Source organism: Oryctolagus cuniculus, chromosome 15 (genome assembly GCF_964237555.1).
Source record: "Oryctolagus cuniculus chromosome 15, mOryCun1.1, whole genome shotgun sequence".
In the NCBI taxonomy this organism is placed as follows: domain Eukaryota; kingdom Metazoa; phylum Chordata; class Mammalia; order Lagomorpha; family Leporidae; genus Oryctolagus; species Oryctolagus cuniculus.
In genome coordinates, this window is record NC_091446.1 from 52081859 (window position 1) to 52098072 (window position 16214).

Genomic DNA, 16214 nt, shown 5'->3' on the forward strand with positions numbered 1-16214 from the left:
ACTATGTCTGTCTTGTGTGTTTCTTCAATGTTCTTCCTCCTACGAGTCCTCTAAACAACCTTCAAAAATCCCTTTTGAGATCCAAAGCTATTTTATTAGAATTTAGCTTGCACGTCCCAGCCTACAAAAAAAAAAACACACTCAGCCAGCTTGTCTGAGGCTCTCAGATCACCTCCTCATAGCACAATTCATATTTGTAAATCTCTATTTGTTTTACAAATGCACAGTATCCTATTTAGGAAAAAATTTAATGATGTCTGATTTTGTGCAAAATACCTTGTGAAAAAAGAAAAGCAAATGGAAGAAATACTAACAACTGTTAAATTTAAGTGGAAAGCATATGATTGTTATGCTATTATCTCCTATAAATTTGGAATTCTTTTATAATTAAAATCCCTTATAATTAAATTTCCTTCTTGAATCCCATGATCTATCTATCCCTAGATCATCTCTGTTTTGTTAGTTGGAGTAATCTTTTTCTCCCTATTAAATATCTGAAAGCCTCAATATTTTTCATAAAATTCTCCTTTTGCTCTTACTCATTTGCTTTTTGATTTTCTTCTGCACTACTACCTGCTTTTGAGGATCACTCTAAAAATAGTGCATTATTTTAACCATTAGCTTGATATATTAAGTGAATTATTAAGATCATTTTCATTGCTTTTAATAGCTACCTGGACAGGATTTTAAAAATATACAAGATTAACAAATATACTGTGTAAATGTTTCAGGAAATCAGCACCTAAAATAATCCAAGACTCAAGTAAACTATGCATGAGTGCATAAAACATCTGCTTACAGAAATGAGAAAGATAAAAATAATTATACTTTAAATAAATCTCTTGAAATACAATATCCTTTGTGTGATTTAAGGGAAAACATTATCTCGCTAACTAAAATATGAGCTGGATTACTTTATACAGTTGTCAGTACTACACATAGGACATTTCAAGATATAAGACCTATTTCTGAACCATCAATTTTGTGAGACCAAAAAGTGTCACTCTTCACTGAGACTATTTCTGAAAGCCTTTGGAGGGGAAATGGATTTATTTTCCTGTGATTTGGTTGCCAGGACTCTGTCAAATGTTAGGTACTGGAGACATAAAAAAAAAAGATATTACATATAACTAAACACCAATGCCAAAAAAATGAAGCAGCAACTTTAAATTTAAAAAAAAATGATTTCTAAAAAATGATTTCAAGGTCATGGATCTCAGGTAATGTTATTTTACTTTTTAATGTAGAAGACATTTGAAATAAGTTTTGAAAAAGCAAAAGATGCTATAACATCTTCCAACATGTTACAGTCAGGATGATCTGAAACCAGCAGTTACTAAAGAGAGGTCTGTGTACCCATGTGGTCCCTGAGCTCTTTCATGGAGTCTAAGAAGTCAAAACTATCTGTGTAGTAATACTGAGGTGCTCTGTGGTTTCTTCCCTTTGCTGACATTCACACTGATAATAGAAAAGACATGGTGAGTAAGAAAGGCTGCAAAAACTGTAGCATAAATCCAGGTCGTCACATCAAACTTTACACTGTTAGGCTTTGCCACCACTTACTCACAGTAAAAAACCAACACATAAGTTTTATAGGTTTCATTTGAACTGCAACATTGCTGCAAGGCAAAGCACTTAAGCAAGTGCTTCTGGTAGCCAGCTAAAATAGCCACTGTTTTTTCTTATGTGCTTGTTTTTATTTGAAATAGTGTCAAATATACAAAGTATGTTATTCAATCTTGAGTATTTGAAAGACATTTTATTGACAGTGAACCTACAAAGGAAATAAGTGATAGTAAGTGTCACTAGTGATAAAATTCAGGCTTTTCAGAAAAAAAAAATTAGAAGACTCTTATCTACCACCATGCATTTTTTTAAAGTATTTGTTTGAATGACAGAGTTAAAGAGAGAGGGGTTCAGCCAGAGCTGGGCCAGGCTGAACCAATGCTTATATGTGATGTCAGCCTCCCATATACACCAACCTCCTTCACACCCATGTCTAGACTCAGAGCACCCTGTCTTCTTACTGATTTGGTAAATTTATTGAGATAACAGGAGACTGGATGACCAGGTTTGGTTGGATGGCTTACAGTCACTTGAAAACTGGCAAGCTTTCATATCATCTGTGCTATGAAAACTAAACAAGAGAACATCATATTTCAAAATGATATTTCTTGAAAGCTCAGGTAAATGGTAAGACAGATTTAGACCAATTCTGTCATTGTAGCATTCTTTCAATATTTTAGCCTGTAGCTTAAACATCTGATATAGGTTTAATTTCTTTTTCTATATTGCTCAATCTGTTATACAAATATTTCCGGTTCAGCAGAACTTTGGAAGCCAGTAATTGCTGCTATAATCTTGAGCTAAGGAATAAGAAAGCAATTTAAGGAAAAGAGAACAAAAAAGAAGGTCTTCAAAAAGTTCATGGAAATCTGTATTTTGGGGAAAAAAGGTATGGGCTCATAGGAATGTGGATAGTCAATCAAACTAGATTTTTTCAGATACTAAGAGGAAGCTTTAGGAAGCAGGAAATCATGTTTTTTTTTTTTTTTTTTTTTCAAATTCACTACCAAAAGCTTCTAGGAAGACAGGGTCTGGTGATTGTTAACACTGAATACAAATAGTATAATACATCACAAAATTTTCTCCAAATTGTCAGCATTCTCCTGGCCCTGAGCTCTCTCAAGCAAGATCACTGTCAACCATCCCCTCTGCGGTTTTCGTCATTCTTGGGCCTTAACTTTAATGATAATAATAAGTGTTTTAAAGTCTACTTTTTATTTTGTTGTGCTGTTGAACTGGGAGCTGGCAACACATTCTATGGAGAGCAAAAAGTTGTTTATATGTACAAAGAGTTCAACAGAATCCTGTGTGGCTGCCCCCTGGGAAAGTGGCCATTTCCTAGGTCAGTGAGAAGTGACAGATGTCAGCGATGTCTAATTTGTATAATCCTTCCCTCTCCCCCTCCCCCACCCCCTCCCCCTCCCCCTCCCCCTCTCCCTCTCCCTCTCCCTCTCCCTCTCCCTCTCCCTTTTTTGTGCTAACTAGAGACAAGTGCTGAGCCAAAAAACCTTCCTGTGCCTTGCAAGTGTGGATTGTTAAAACATGTTGATTCTTTCAAACAGCATGCATCACTGGGCAGATACTTCACTAAAGCAACAATTTTTGGAAAAGTGTTTATTGAAAGTAAGCAATGAGTGAGCCCTTTCACTCCTGATACTAGCTGAAAAATTCTGCAGACATTGGTGAAATAATGTGTGACTCCTGACGACAGAAAATTCATAGTGACCACATGTTGCTTACCTACAACAATGCCATAGGAAAAAAACAGAAAGTAGATATTGGGGGCAAAACTGCTCAACATCAGGCCTCCAGCCACCATGAAGCCACTAAAGATTGTGACAGGTCTTGCTCCAAACGACGAGACACAGAGACTGCAGATAGGACCTAAAAAGAGAAATACAACCTTGATTTATTTAACAGTAATCTCTTCCCCACAATCACATGATCCATGCATATGTCCCAAATATTTCTTTCCATTGTAAAACAATAGTCACAAAAATAAACATGGACAGTACTGAGTATTTAATAACACTGTGAGGTACTTAATATAAACAACCTCATTTCATTTTTTTTTAAACTATTTATGTATTTCTTTTGGGGGTGGGAGAGAGACAGAAACAGAGTGCCAGCCCATCAGCCGGTTCACTCTACAAATGCCTCCCAAGGCCAAAGTCAGGAAATGGGAATGCAAGCCAGGTCTCCTATGTGGGCGAAAGTAAGCCAATTATCTGAGCTACCACTGCTGTTCCCAGAGACTGCACCAACGGGGAGCTGGAGCCAGGAGCTGGAGCCAGGAATCGAGCCCAAGTGCTCAACTGTGGGACAAGATGTCCTAACCACTAGGCAAATACTCCTGTCTCGTCTCATCTGTTAGTTTGCCTGACGGTGCTCTCATTGTTTTAATCAGGAAAGTGAAGAACAGTAAGATCACATAGTTATGAAGTGGGGTGGTGGAGTCAGACTGCAGCTTTAGTCAGACAACTAGCTCCACGACTTGCCAGCTGTTTGATATCAGGTGACTGATTTCTCACTCTGTGCCTTAGATTCCTCATTTGAACACTGAAATAATCATAGGACCCTCCTCACAGTGTTATAGAGCACAGCGGGCTGACAGGCAAAAGTGACCATTTCTTGCACTTGTAAAGTGGGCAGATGCTTATGCAACAGGATTTAAGTGATAGTGAAATTTTTTCCCAGTAGAACCATACTTGGAAAGCAACCAAAATGACAGAGCTTAGCATATAGAAAGAAAGGAACATTAAGGATTACTCAACCCAATAGTCTCATTTTATGTGGAAAGAAACTGAAGCTCAACAGGGATTGTTCAATACCACAGCAGAAGAAAGAACCAAGACCACGAAGCAGAGAGACGCATACCTTAACCTTTCAAGGTACAAACTGGTCTCTGATTTTCAAAAACATGCCCACCAGAATGGCTAAAGACAGACAACAGTAAATGTTGGCAAAGATACAAAACAAGCAGAATTTTCAGATACTCCTGGCATTATCTATGAAAGCTAAACCTAACACCCAATTCTATGTATACACCCGATAGAAACAGCTGCATCAAAACTCATCAACATAAATGTTCACAGGATAGCTATTTATAATAGCTAAAATTAAAAAAACCCTCAGATATTCATCAGCAATAGAATATGTGAATAAATTCTGATGTTTGTACAATGGACTGTTGTATGGCAATGAGAATGAATGATTTACAACTACACATAATGGTCTCACAAATATATATTGAGTGAAACATACCCAACCCAAAAGAGTACAGTCCATGTGATTCAGTTATAAGAAGTACAAACAGGCAGAACTAATCTCCTGTTAGAAGTCAGGGTAGCAGTTACACTTGTTACGGCTTGAAGAGTAATAGGAAAGGGCACAGCCAAACTTCCAGAACACTGCTCATGTTCTGTTTCCAGTGTGTGAATGTGCTGATTACATGTGTTGTTCAGTTTGTAAAAATTCATCAAGCCATACTCCCATGATTTGTACACTTTTCTGTTTGTGTCTTTTATTTCTTTTTAAAGTGATCTCAAATGGAGAAATGATGCCATCAATCCAGTCTCACTACCCAAATCCAACATTCTTCCCTGTCGTAAGGAATCTCTTAAGCAACTATTGAAGACCAGTGTCTGACCCCCAAGATACCACATATCTCTCACTGCCTCTCCTGTGGCTCTCCTATGTCCTTGCCTGGTCATTAGCTGGCCCCTACTACTCTCAGGGCTTCTGCAGGCACTCAGGTATAGGAGCAAGCTGATACATTTATATCACAGACCAAGGGGAATATTCTGTGCCCGTATTTTAAAATCCATTTGAAAAACCAAACTTAGCATCCAACAGTTGATCTGTCTATATGCCCAATGAGAAACACCTAGATACTTCAAAAATAAGAATGGTTTTGAGCATCAAATTTCACAAATGGATGTCTAATGGCATAAAGGCATGACCCTTCTCTGTTGTTTACTGAACTATATTGACATTGAGAGTCAGTGTTTATAAATTTAACAGGCACAATGGGATTGAAACACACACAGATTACTACTGCCATACTTGAAACGTTTCAAGTTTCATCCTCAAAATAGAACTTTAAATCTATGCTCCCTAATGCATTAACTCCACCAAGCAGCTCAGAGTCTGGGAGTCCGGGGGTGGGGATGAAGCATAATAATTTTCATGACATGTATAGCTCAAACCACTGTTTTATAAAATGCATGATATCATTGTCAGTTATATCATACATTTTAAATCATTTTTGCCTAACACATCATTCTTCTCTTTAAAATTTAGGCATCAGGGAAAAAATGAGCAGAAATTCTTTGACAACTGAAAATAGCACATCAAAAGCTGTTTTTGAAAAAATCACTACTTTCACACTGCCATCTGCTGCTTACTTGGAGAAAAATATCTTGATGTCAGAGATTAAAGACAAAAAATTTTAGAGCTAAAAGAGAGCTTAGAATGGCCAAACATCTAATCTCAAAAACAATTAAACTGGCATTCACAGAGATCGTGAGATTTGATCAAGAATCCATAGCAAATCAATGACAGGGTTAAGGTAAATGTTAGCCCAGCATTTGTCCCAATTGAGAACTATTTAACTGGTTTCTCAACTTTTTGCTAGAATCCAAAACAAGACTAAAGAACACAAATATACATTTGTTTATATCTTACAGGTTAAGTGGTTTTATGAAATTATGTCAAATTAAAACATAACACTCATGAGCACTTGTTATTTAAAAGTTTAAAGCAGATTATTTTACCCCTCTCCTTGGAGTCAGGGTACTTATAGATTCTATTTACATAAATTCAAACCACTATGGCCTCATATTTCTCACTGATACTAGAGAAAAGTATAACAGAAAGTGACTATCAAGTCCCCTCTACAAGACATGACACTTTTATTGAGTTTAGCTCTTTGTCATAACACACAAACAAGAAACAAACAAGAAACAAATTAAAGCAAAGGACTGTTCCCAGGGGAGATTTCTTACAGTGTCTTGGGTCTTCAACTCTGTAGAAGGGACCTTGGGAATGAATGTTACTTAACCTATAATATGAACCAATGATTCCACATATTTGGACATGAAGATTTTTAGAAGAAAAAAAAAGATGGGAGGCTTAGCTAATTTCCTATTTTCACAAGGCATTTTTAAAATGTAATAACCATCTATCACCACCACTACTTCATTAGAGAAGAACTCTTAGAAAGAATTGGTAAAAAGGCTATCATTTCAGAATAAAATACAAGACAGTAAGAAGAGAGTTTGAATCCAGCACACACACTTCTTCCACTTATCACTGTCTTTACATAGATTTTGCCATTGGTGAGACTTTTTCTTGAACTTACAGTAGTGTTTGAGAGCCATTACATTACTGCATCGTGTTGGGGTGTGACTATTGCTATTATACCCTTGTGTTTGAATGGTTGGATGAACCGAGAATCCTGGGCTGAACTGTTAAACAGCAGAGCAGGCAGTGAGCCTGGAAGAAAAGTCTGAAGAAGACAGATGCAGCCTTCAGGGCCGGGAGGTGAACAGCCCCAGCCTTTCCAGGTAGTGTGCTTGGCTCGTTAAGACGTTCTGCTTTCGTACAGGGTGACTTGGCAACACTTCCAGCACAACGCTGACACATTATCTCAGAGATGGTAAAAGCCTGTGTATTAAGGAGAACAAACAACTCCACAAACTGAAGTAGGGAGTGAAGAAAGAAAGGAAGATGAAGATGGCATTTTTAGATATCTGACCTCTTAAATATGAAACAAAATACCAAAAATATTTTGCTACGAGCTATCTGCAAGCCAGATAGGTTGATAAAATTTTTAGCCAATGAGGGGAAGGAAAATTGAGGAGCTAACTGCGAAAGTGTTTTCTTATGATCACAGGTGAATTAGGAAAATGAGAAGAAAAATTGCTTCTAAGGAAGTCAAAAACTAAGTGATGACATTGCTTTCTTCAGTTCTCCAAAGGTAATCTGGGAACAGACGACAAAGTTCAGATTGTGCTGGCTGTTACAGTTACCATGGAGCAAGGTGACTGCTGTAGTTTAAATAATGTCTACTGGGATTCATGTGTTGGAAAATTAGTCCCCGCCCTGGCAGTTCTGAGAGGTGGTGGCATCTTTAAGAGGGTTTTTGTCATGTGAACTCCACCCTCCCGAAAGGATTAATGCTGTTCTCAGGGGAGCACACTGGTTATTTTGAGATCAGGTGGCTACAAGGAAGTCCACTCCTTGAGTTTTCTCTTTTTCTCATGCTCTCACTTGCCCTTTGGCTTTCCTACCACAAAATGAAATAGCACGAGGCTTCTGGAAGCAGAGGCAGACGTTCTGGGGGCCTACTGTTGGACTTCCTGGCCTCCACACCAAAATAAGCCTCTGTTCTTCACAACTCATCTCAGATATTCTGTTACAGCAATAGAAAATGGACTCAGACAATACTTTACTTAAAAATTTTTAAATATTAGTAACATCACATCTAGGCCTGCATTAATCAAAGATTAAAGTGAATAACTGAGTAGTGCCATTCCTTCACTATTTACTTAACATCTACTAGAATTCCTTTGTACGCTGAACATTTCACCAGTCACACATGTGAACCACAAAGGGACTTTTAAACTTTCTGGTAGCAACATAAGAGAAATGGAAGAGGTGAAATTAATTTTAATAATACATTTTATCTAATCAAATATACTCAAAATGTTTTCATTTCACCATCATTATTGAAACATTTCACATTTTTTGTACTATCTGAAATCTAGTGTGTGTTTTCTATACCTGTGGCACATCTCAGCTCAAATGAATCACATTTCAAGTATTCATAGCCACATATGTCTACTGTGTCCACCAGCAAAGCACTAGAGTCTCAGACCATGTTAGGAAAGGACACCAAGAAAAAATACAATCCAGGACCTAGACCACAAAGCAAAACACACACACAGCGTTAAGCTAAAAGCCAAGGCCATGGGCAAGGAGCACCAAAAGAAAGGTTCAGAGCATGCACTTTAGGATTTCAGAAAAGGGAGATCACCCTGGGCCCCACAACTGAGCCTGGTTGTGAAATGAAAATGAATCCTGAATGGAGGGAATGGAAATGCAGTGTGGTCTTCCAGCTGGTGATTGCTCCTTTTATAAGGCAGCTTTGGGAAAGAAATGATTGGAAATCAACACAACCACCGTGCACTTTTTTTTTTTTCCCCCAAAGTATCAGCGTCCCAGGAGTGGAAGGATGGCCAGGCCTGTAGCGCTGAAGCCCTAAGATGGCTGACGGTACAATAGATCCACCACTCCTTGCTCCAGCCGAGGCTGCGAATCTCAAGTTATCTCCACAAGAAAGAGAAAGGCACTAAGGAGCCATGGCCACTGAACTCCCTGATCCCAGATACACCGCCTTGCTGGTGGCTTATAGAATACAAGCTTTACCAAAACCTGGTCATTGTTCTCACCGGTTCTGGGACTGCCTAGGGCACCAGGAACTCAACAATACAACAAAATCCCGTGGGAGACAAGGACTCAGTCCTGCTGGAAGGAATGAACCTGCTTAAGGTTAATGCTCAAACCAAACTCTGTCAGCAATTGCAGTTCTTTCAACAAGTGGGGTTGGCTCTACTGACTCACCATCTAACCTGGGGATATGGTTACTGAGTGATTTGTTTGAAGGCCTTTGGAGAAACTAAGGACAAATGGCAGGGGAGGTGATTTCTAAATCTGCTGAGTACAAAACTACAAATCTTCCTGATGTTTCATCAAACCTTGTTTTGTCTAAAAAATGACCCCACCCATCTCCATGAATTTGAAAAATGACATCTAGCTTAAAGGTGCTTTAGCTCATCCTGGAACAATGCAAGGTCAGGCTCATCCCCTAGTTCAGTTACCTTTCTTCCCTTTCTCCTGTATTAGTCAGGTTACAACAGGAGAACCGAAACCAATAGCAAATATGTATCAGCAGATTTATTGCAAGGAATTGGCTTATGTAATTGGCCAGATAATATTTGACTACCTAGGCAAGTTCAAAATCCATAGGGCAGACCTTTGGGAAGGGCAAGTTGGAACTCTCCCGCACAGGCTGAAACCACTGCCCTCAGGGAGAATTTCTTCTGGGAAAGCTCATTTCTGCTCTCAAAGCCTCCGAGAACTGAAGCAAGTCCGCCTAGATTATCCAGGATAAGCTCCCTTACTGAGAGTTAACTGCTGATGTACCTTGTGCTCATCCACAAAATACCTTCAGAGATTAAAATCTGAATGACCAGGGAAGGTGGTCTCTTCAAGCTGATACATAAACCTCTGACTCCCTCAGAATGTGTCACGTGCGGGGTTGACTCCAGGCCCCTGCTCGCAGGGACTCTGTGCAGACTGCCGCCCTCTCTCCCCGCCTTCCACCTAGGACAGTGCATCCTCCTGCTGGCTCTCCATCCACAAAGCCTGGCTCTGTAAAACCCCAAAGACTGACTCTTCCTTGCTACCCTGGGTACTTGCGAAGTCTGAAATTATTATGTAGCTGCTTTTGCTTTCTGTCTTTTCCCTGAGACTACCAACCCTTGGTCAGCATGGACACTGTCTCCTGTCTTGGCATCCATAGCATGGAGGTGACTCTGAGGATGTTTGCAATGATGTTGCATTTATTCATAAAGTGTAACTCGGGAAGACGTTAGGATTCCCTTGTGCCCAGCTTTATTTATCTCTAGGGTCATCTGGACAAACAGAATACAGGTGAGGAAAAATAACTATTTCTCTTCAATTATTCAAGTTTAAGGAAACGCTGTTAGGAATCAAGGTTATGAGCGTAAGGTTCAGAACTGCATACCTATCCATAGTTCTAATATGCTACTGGGAGTGACTATCCAAATCTAGCTTTGTCAGAGACAAGGGTGGGCCTTGAAACTCCAGGTGCTTAAACAGATTCTTGACAAAGCTCCAGCTCTCCCTCACGGCGATCCTTTCAAGAAATGTCTTTGTCTCTCATTCTGAAGAGTCCTTTTCTTCTGTAGGTTCTGCAGTTCAGTTGAAACTGGGGGAGTAGCTTTGTTGGTGATTTGTTCTCTAATAGCTAATATATATTGAGCACTTATCAAATGCCAAGGACCATCTCTGCTCTAGACAACAATAAGAAAAGTGCTTTTATTTCCAATTTTAAAATGAAAAAAAAAAAAAAAAAACAGGCTTAACAGGTTAGAAAAACCTGAACTCAGGTGCTATTCCCATTAGCGACCCGGGGCAGGTCACTACACCTCTGGGAGAAGAAATGCTCACTTCAGTGCACTGGGAGGAGGATCAATAAGACAAAGCGAGTATAGTGGCAACTACTGATTCAGACACAGCAGGGCACTTGGAGAATGGAGAAGGGTCAAGTACATAAAAAGCAGAAATTTAAAGTTGCTTGGAAAATATACTTCTTCTGTGTCTTGTTCTATTATAAATCTCTAGAGTTTGGATTACAGAATTGCTCAAGTGTGCCAGCTTCTAAGCTTTCTCTGCACAAAATTGAATAAAGAAAATAACCAAGTGGTTCTCAGATGTTGCATGGCATGGAATTGAGGAGCCAGTGAAAATGCAGATTCCTAAGACTAGCATTGATTGTGATGTAGCAGGTGAGGCCACCTGCAATGCCCGCAACCCATGTGGGCACTGGCTTGCACCACGGTGCTCCTCTTCTGATCCATGCTCCCTATTAATGGCCTAGGACAAACAGCAGAAGATGGCCCCTGCCACTCACACAGGAGACCTAGATGAAGCTCCCGGCTCCTGGCTTCAGCCAAGCCCAGCATTGGCTGCTGTAGACATCTGGGGAGTGAACCAGTGGATGGAAACACACTCTCTCCCTCTCTCTGCCTCTCCCCGCCACACTGTAACTCTGAATTCCAAATAAATAAATCCCATAAAAAAAGAAGTCGGGGTGCCAGATTCTGTCCCGGTCACTCCTCTTCCAGTCCAGCTCTCTGCTGTGGCCCGGGAGGGCAGTGGAGGATGGCCCAAGTCCTTGGGCCCTGCATCCGCATGGGAGACCAGGAGAAGCACCTGGCTCCTGGCTTCGGATCAGCACGGTGCACCGGCCACAGCAGCCATTGGAGGGTGAACCAACGGCAAAGGAAGACCTTTCTCTCTCTCTCTCTCTCTCACTGTCCACTCTGCCTGTCCAAAAAAAAAAAAAAAAAGTATATTCCTGGAATCACCCCCACCCCAATCCACTGATGGATAGCAAATTGACTTTTTAGAAGCTCAAGTAATTCATATAAGTACTGAATGTAAGAGCAAGTAAACAGATGAATGAATGTCATATTTGTCTTGTACCAACAAGCTGTATGAATATAAGTATGCATATATCCATATATAAATTCACCTTATATCAAGTAGGATTAAGATGTCTGTTTACATTTTTTCAAGAAAAAGGATCATTAGACACATAATTTATATTTCATGATTTACATGGCATGAGCAATGCCACACCCAAGCAGAAAACTATAGAAGTTTTCCTTATAAATAGTAATAAAAAATCAAAATAAATCATACACCAGAGATTCACCAAGAAGTGTAAGACTGAAATCTAAATAGAGCAGGTTCAAGCTACTAGGAGTAGTTCCTAACTAAACATCACTTTTGGAACTTAAAAAAAAGCAAAAAAAAAAAAAAAAAAAGTATCTGGGCCCCATCACAGACCAACTAAATTATAATGTCTGAGGGTAGAAACCAGGCAATTATACGCTGAGATTTTTCTGTAGATGATTCTAATTATCTCCCTGGTTAAGAACCAGCGACAACCATGAGAATTACCAAGATGAATTAAACGTGTCCCAATTCCAAGGCAGTATTGGTCAGTTTGTTGCTCTAGAACCAAGTTGTCAAGAAAGTGGATGATCAGCATGGCTCCCTCATGGCTAGATACTGCTTGCTAATACATTGACCCTTCTGTTTCTGTAGGTCAAAAGCCATGGGTTCAGATCAAAAATACTCAGGAAAAACATTGTATCTCCATTGAATACATACAATTGCTACTGTTCCTTAAAGAATATGGTATAGCAATGATTTATAAAGCATTTATACTGTATTAGGTACTAAAAGTAATCTAGGGATAGTTTAAAGTATATGGGAGGATATATGTAGGTAAAATGCAAACACTACACCATTTCATATAAGGGACTGGAAGCACCGAGGATTCTGATATCCACTGGGGTCCTGGAACCAATCTCCTACAGACACCAAGTGGTAACTACATCATATAACCATGGCTTTCAGGATTGGTCTCTTGACTATGTTATGATGAACCAAGGAAGGCCAACAGTGGAATCGGCTACACTCAGATCTGGACATGAAAATATTTAAAGTGCATACACACACTATTATGTGGTAGCTCTTCAGCCATCTTTTCCACAGCTTCCTTATTCTTGAATTTTCTGTTCTCCTATTTCTATGTTTCTCTTCAAAAGCATTTTTCCCCCAGAAACCTTTTATTTAAGGTATGCAAACTTCATGCATTTCATAAATACAATCTTCAAAAGCTTTCATCACTGGATCCAAGCATCTCCTCACACAGCTGATGACACCGGACCTAGAGAGGTTAAGTGACTGTGGTAGAACCAGATTTTTGAATTAGCCTCTACCTCCAGTCCTAAGTTCCTTTGAGAATTTGCTTTCTCCTTGAAATATAGTGAGACGCTCCGTCTCCCCAGGTCCCGTGAGCTCTCCAGAGCTAGGATTTCTGCAGTTGCACGTGGCCCAGTCCAACAAAGGGGCCCACACTTGGTTTAATGTTCTGCTCTCTCTGTCTTGAAATTCTTACCAATTTTTGAACAATGACCCTGCATTTTCACTTTGTGCTGAGGCCTGTAGATTGTGTAGTCAGTCCTACGTAAAGGCAAAGGGGGCTGCCGCTGGTCCCTGAGATGAGCGACTCTGAGAAGCTGGAGAAAGTGCAGAGCTGAATTCAGTTTTCAGAGAGAAACTCAGTCCTAACTCTGAGTACCTCATCCTTGAGGAGACCTCCGCTTCCCTCAACCCTCAACTCCAACAGGACAGATTCGTGAAAAGCAAGCTCTGTTCGCTGGCACGTGCTACTTGTAAGATACCATTTCAAGTCTCCTTTGACCCTTGCTGGAAACCAAGGTGATTATATTTCGTTTTGGCTTAGTATTGACAAATAGAATGGTGAGTCATTAGAGAGCATTCAAAAAGCTCTTTTCTCTACCCTGTAGGCTTGTTTCCTTGAAATCAGTACTTTCACATCCCCTCATTCACAGCTCAGTTATCCTGTATTTGTGCTTGTAAAGGCTTTACAAGCCACCCCCACTTTGCAGAACTCTCAAACAAATCTCGGGCAACTTTTCCTGTTTTCCTTGAGCTCCTAATGACAGTACTATTTTCGGTTGTTTAATTATGTTTAGTTATCTTATCTGGCATGGCCAGATGACCCAGCATTGTTTTTCAAGTCTTGTTTGCCTTGCTTTAAATTTAACAAGGTAATCCAACAACTGGAAGTCATTACTCCTTTTTTTAGAAGTCCTCTTTAATATCCGGGAGAGACAATATTTAAGAGAAGAAATGGCCTACGTATTTTGTTAAAAGGATATTTTCACAAAACCACTTTAAAAGTGAAAAATGCCCCCACAGACCACCACATTAGTGTCCTGCTTTCCCACACAAAACCAAGACTATGATTTGCTCAACAAATCATGGCAAGTTCATTGCACACAGAAACAGACCCCAAGGAACAGACCCAACCTAGATCATCATCTTAGCACATTTGTCCTTAAATAGTTCCAAGTAAAAAAGAGTGATGTGGCCAGCGCCGCGGCTCAGTAGGCTAATCCTCCACCTTGTGGCGCCAGCACACTGGGTTCTAGTCCTGGTCGGGGCGCCGGATTCTGTCCCAGTTGCCCCTCTTCCAGGCCAGCTCTCTGCTGTGGCCAGGGAGTGCAGTGGAGGATGGCCCAAGTGCTTGGGCCCTGCACCCCATGGGAGACCAGGATAAGTACCTGGCTCCTGCCTTCGGATCAGCACAGTGCGCTGGCCGCAGCACGCCGGCCGCAGCGGCCATTGGAGGGTGAACCAACGGCAGAGGAAGACCTTTCTCTCTGTCTCTCTCTCACTGTCCACTCTGCCTGTCAAAAAAAAAAGTGATGCACTGTGCAGTTGAACCTGTCTCTAGAAATTGAAGTAGCATATGGCGTTAATGGTAAAAATTCTCTGCTATTCACTCCAAAGATGACAGAATCACAATTACATCCTATGTGATTGTTTATCAAGAATATTATTTTTGAACACACAGAGATCACATCACCTATACCTATCTTATACATAACACTTTATTAAAATCTCTAATAACTTCATCACTGTAAATCAGAACTATCCATAAGATTTTTCTTATGATGTTGTCATGATCATAGGACATGTGATCTGACCGCAAAGCACGTGGGACAGAGAGGAGGAATCCGGAGCCAGGAAGTGCTCCGAGGCCTGAAGGCTGGGTGCCCTTTACTCTCCGGTCACCAACACACCTTGGACACTTGTGGATTGTTACCTTCACCCCCGGCTTTATTCACATTCACAGAAGGGTGTGCGTCTATCACTAGACGGCAGCCCCTTCAGGAACCATGTGTCTGCTGTCCCTCTTTTCATTTCCAGCACCCATTACACTGCTTGACAAATTGTAGTAAAGAAATGAAGAAATGGATGAATGATTGACTGTATTATGGAATTCCTATATTTTCACACACATTTATTCCCGCTGTAACCTGAATGAAGGCAGCGAAATACACATAACACTTTTTACCAAAAGGCCTCCTACGTATAGCTCAGTGTTACTGATGCATTAATGCAATTCAGTGATCAAAGAGTAAGGAGAGGCATAGATTTATCCACTTACTTGCAAGCAAGCCAACTCCACTTGCCAGAGATCCGACCCATGCAGTTTTCCCTTTCCCTTCACCAAAGGCATCCAGCCATTCGATGTACAGGACTCCGACAGCTAATGGGGATCCGTAACACAAAAACTGAGTAATGAAGGAGACCAGCACAATCACCCAGCCCCATCCACCGTCGGGCGACTTCTTCAATTCCATCATAAGGTGAAATCAAGGAGGCGTTTCTCTGCAGGTCTAAATAAAAACAAAAAGAGAAGAAAAGCATATTTAGAGTGTGGTGGAGTATAGTTTTATGGCTTAAAATGTCTCTTAAATTAACAAATAAAAAAGATTCTCTCTAAAGACATCATAAAAAAATAATAAAATACTATTGACATAGTAGGTTAATTTCTAAATTTTTTGAATAAATCATGTGATCCCAGAATATCAAAAATTTTGTTATTATTAAAAGGCATAGCATAAGATGTCTCCTTCCCAGTCTTGTCCCCTCCACTGGGTCCCCATTCCTGCTCAACCACAAGGGAATCACGGATTTTATTTTCTGAGTTGCAGTTCAAGGGTTTTCCAGTTTCTGGGAAGCAGACCCTTCGCAAAAAATTCTCTGAGAGGCACTTCAATCAACACCTCTGACGGGAACAGGTGGCAAAGGAGGGAGAGAGAGCAGCTGCTACAGTTATGGAGAAGGGGTCCTCTGAACTTGGGGTGACCCCTGACAGCTCTCCTGAGTTATCCATGCGAGCTGGCCCCACCCATGCCCACACCCATGCCCACGCCCACTGGATGCTA

At 40.4% G+C, this 16214-nt stretch overlaps 1 protein-coding gene across 2 annotated transcripts in view; it reads right to left on the minus strand.

Annotated features, from left to right (window-relative positions):
- Positions 1 to 16214, minus strand: part of SLC16A9 (solute carrier family 16 member 9) — a 51213-nt gene that overhangs the window by 8761 nt on the left and 26238 nt on the right. For both annotated transcript variants that reach the window (XM_002718477.5, XM_051823884.2), the window contains exons 2-3: positions 15431 to 15662; positions 3307 to 3450 (exon numbers count right to left, since the gene is read on the minus strand). In XM_002718477.5, the coding sequence (XP_002718523.3) occupies positions 3307 to 3450; positions 15431 to 15629 (343 nt within the window). In that variant the 5' untranslated portion in view covers positions 15630 to 15662. The remainder of the gene's footprint in view (positions 1 to 3306; positions 3451 to 15430; positions 15663 to 16214) is intronic.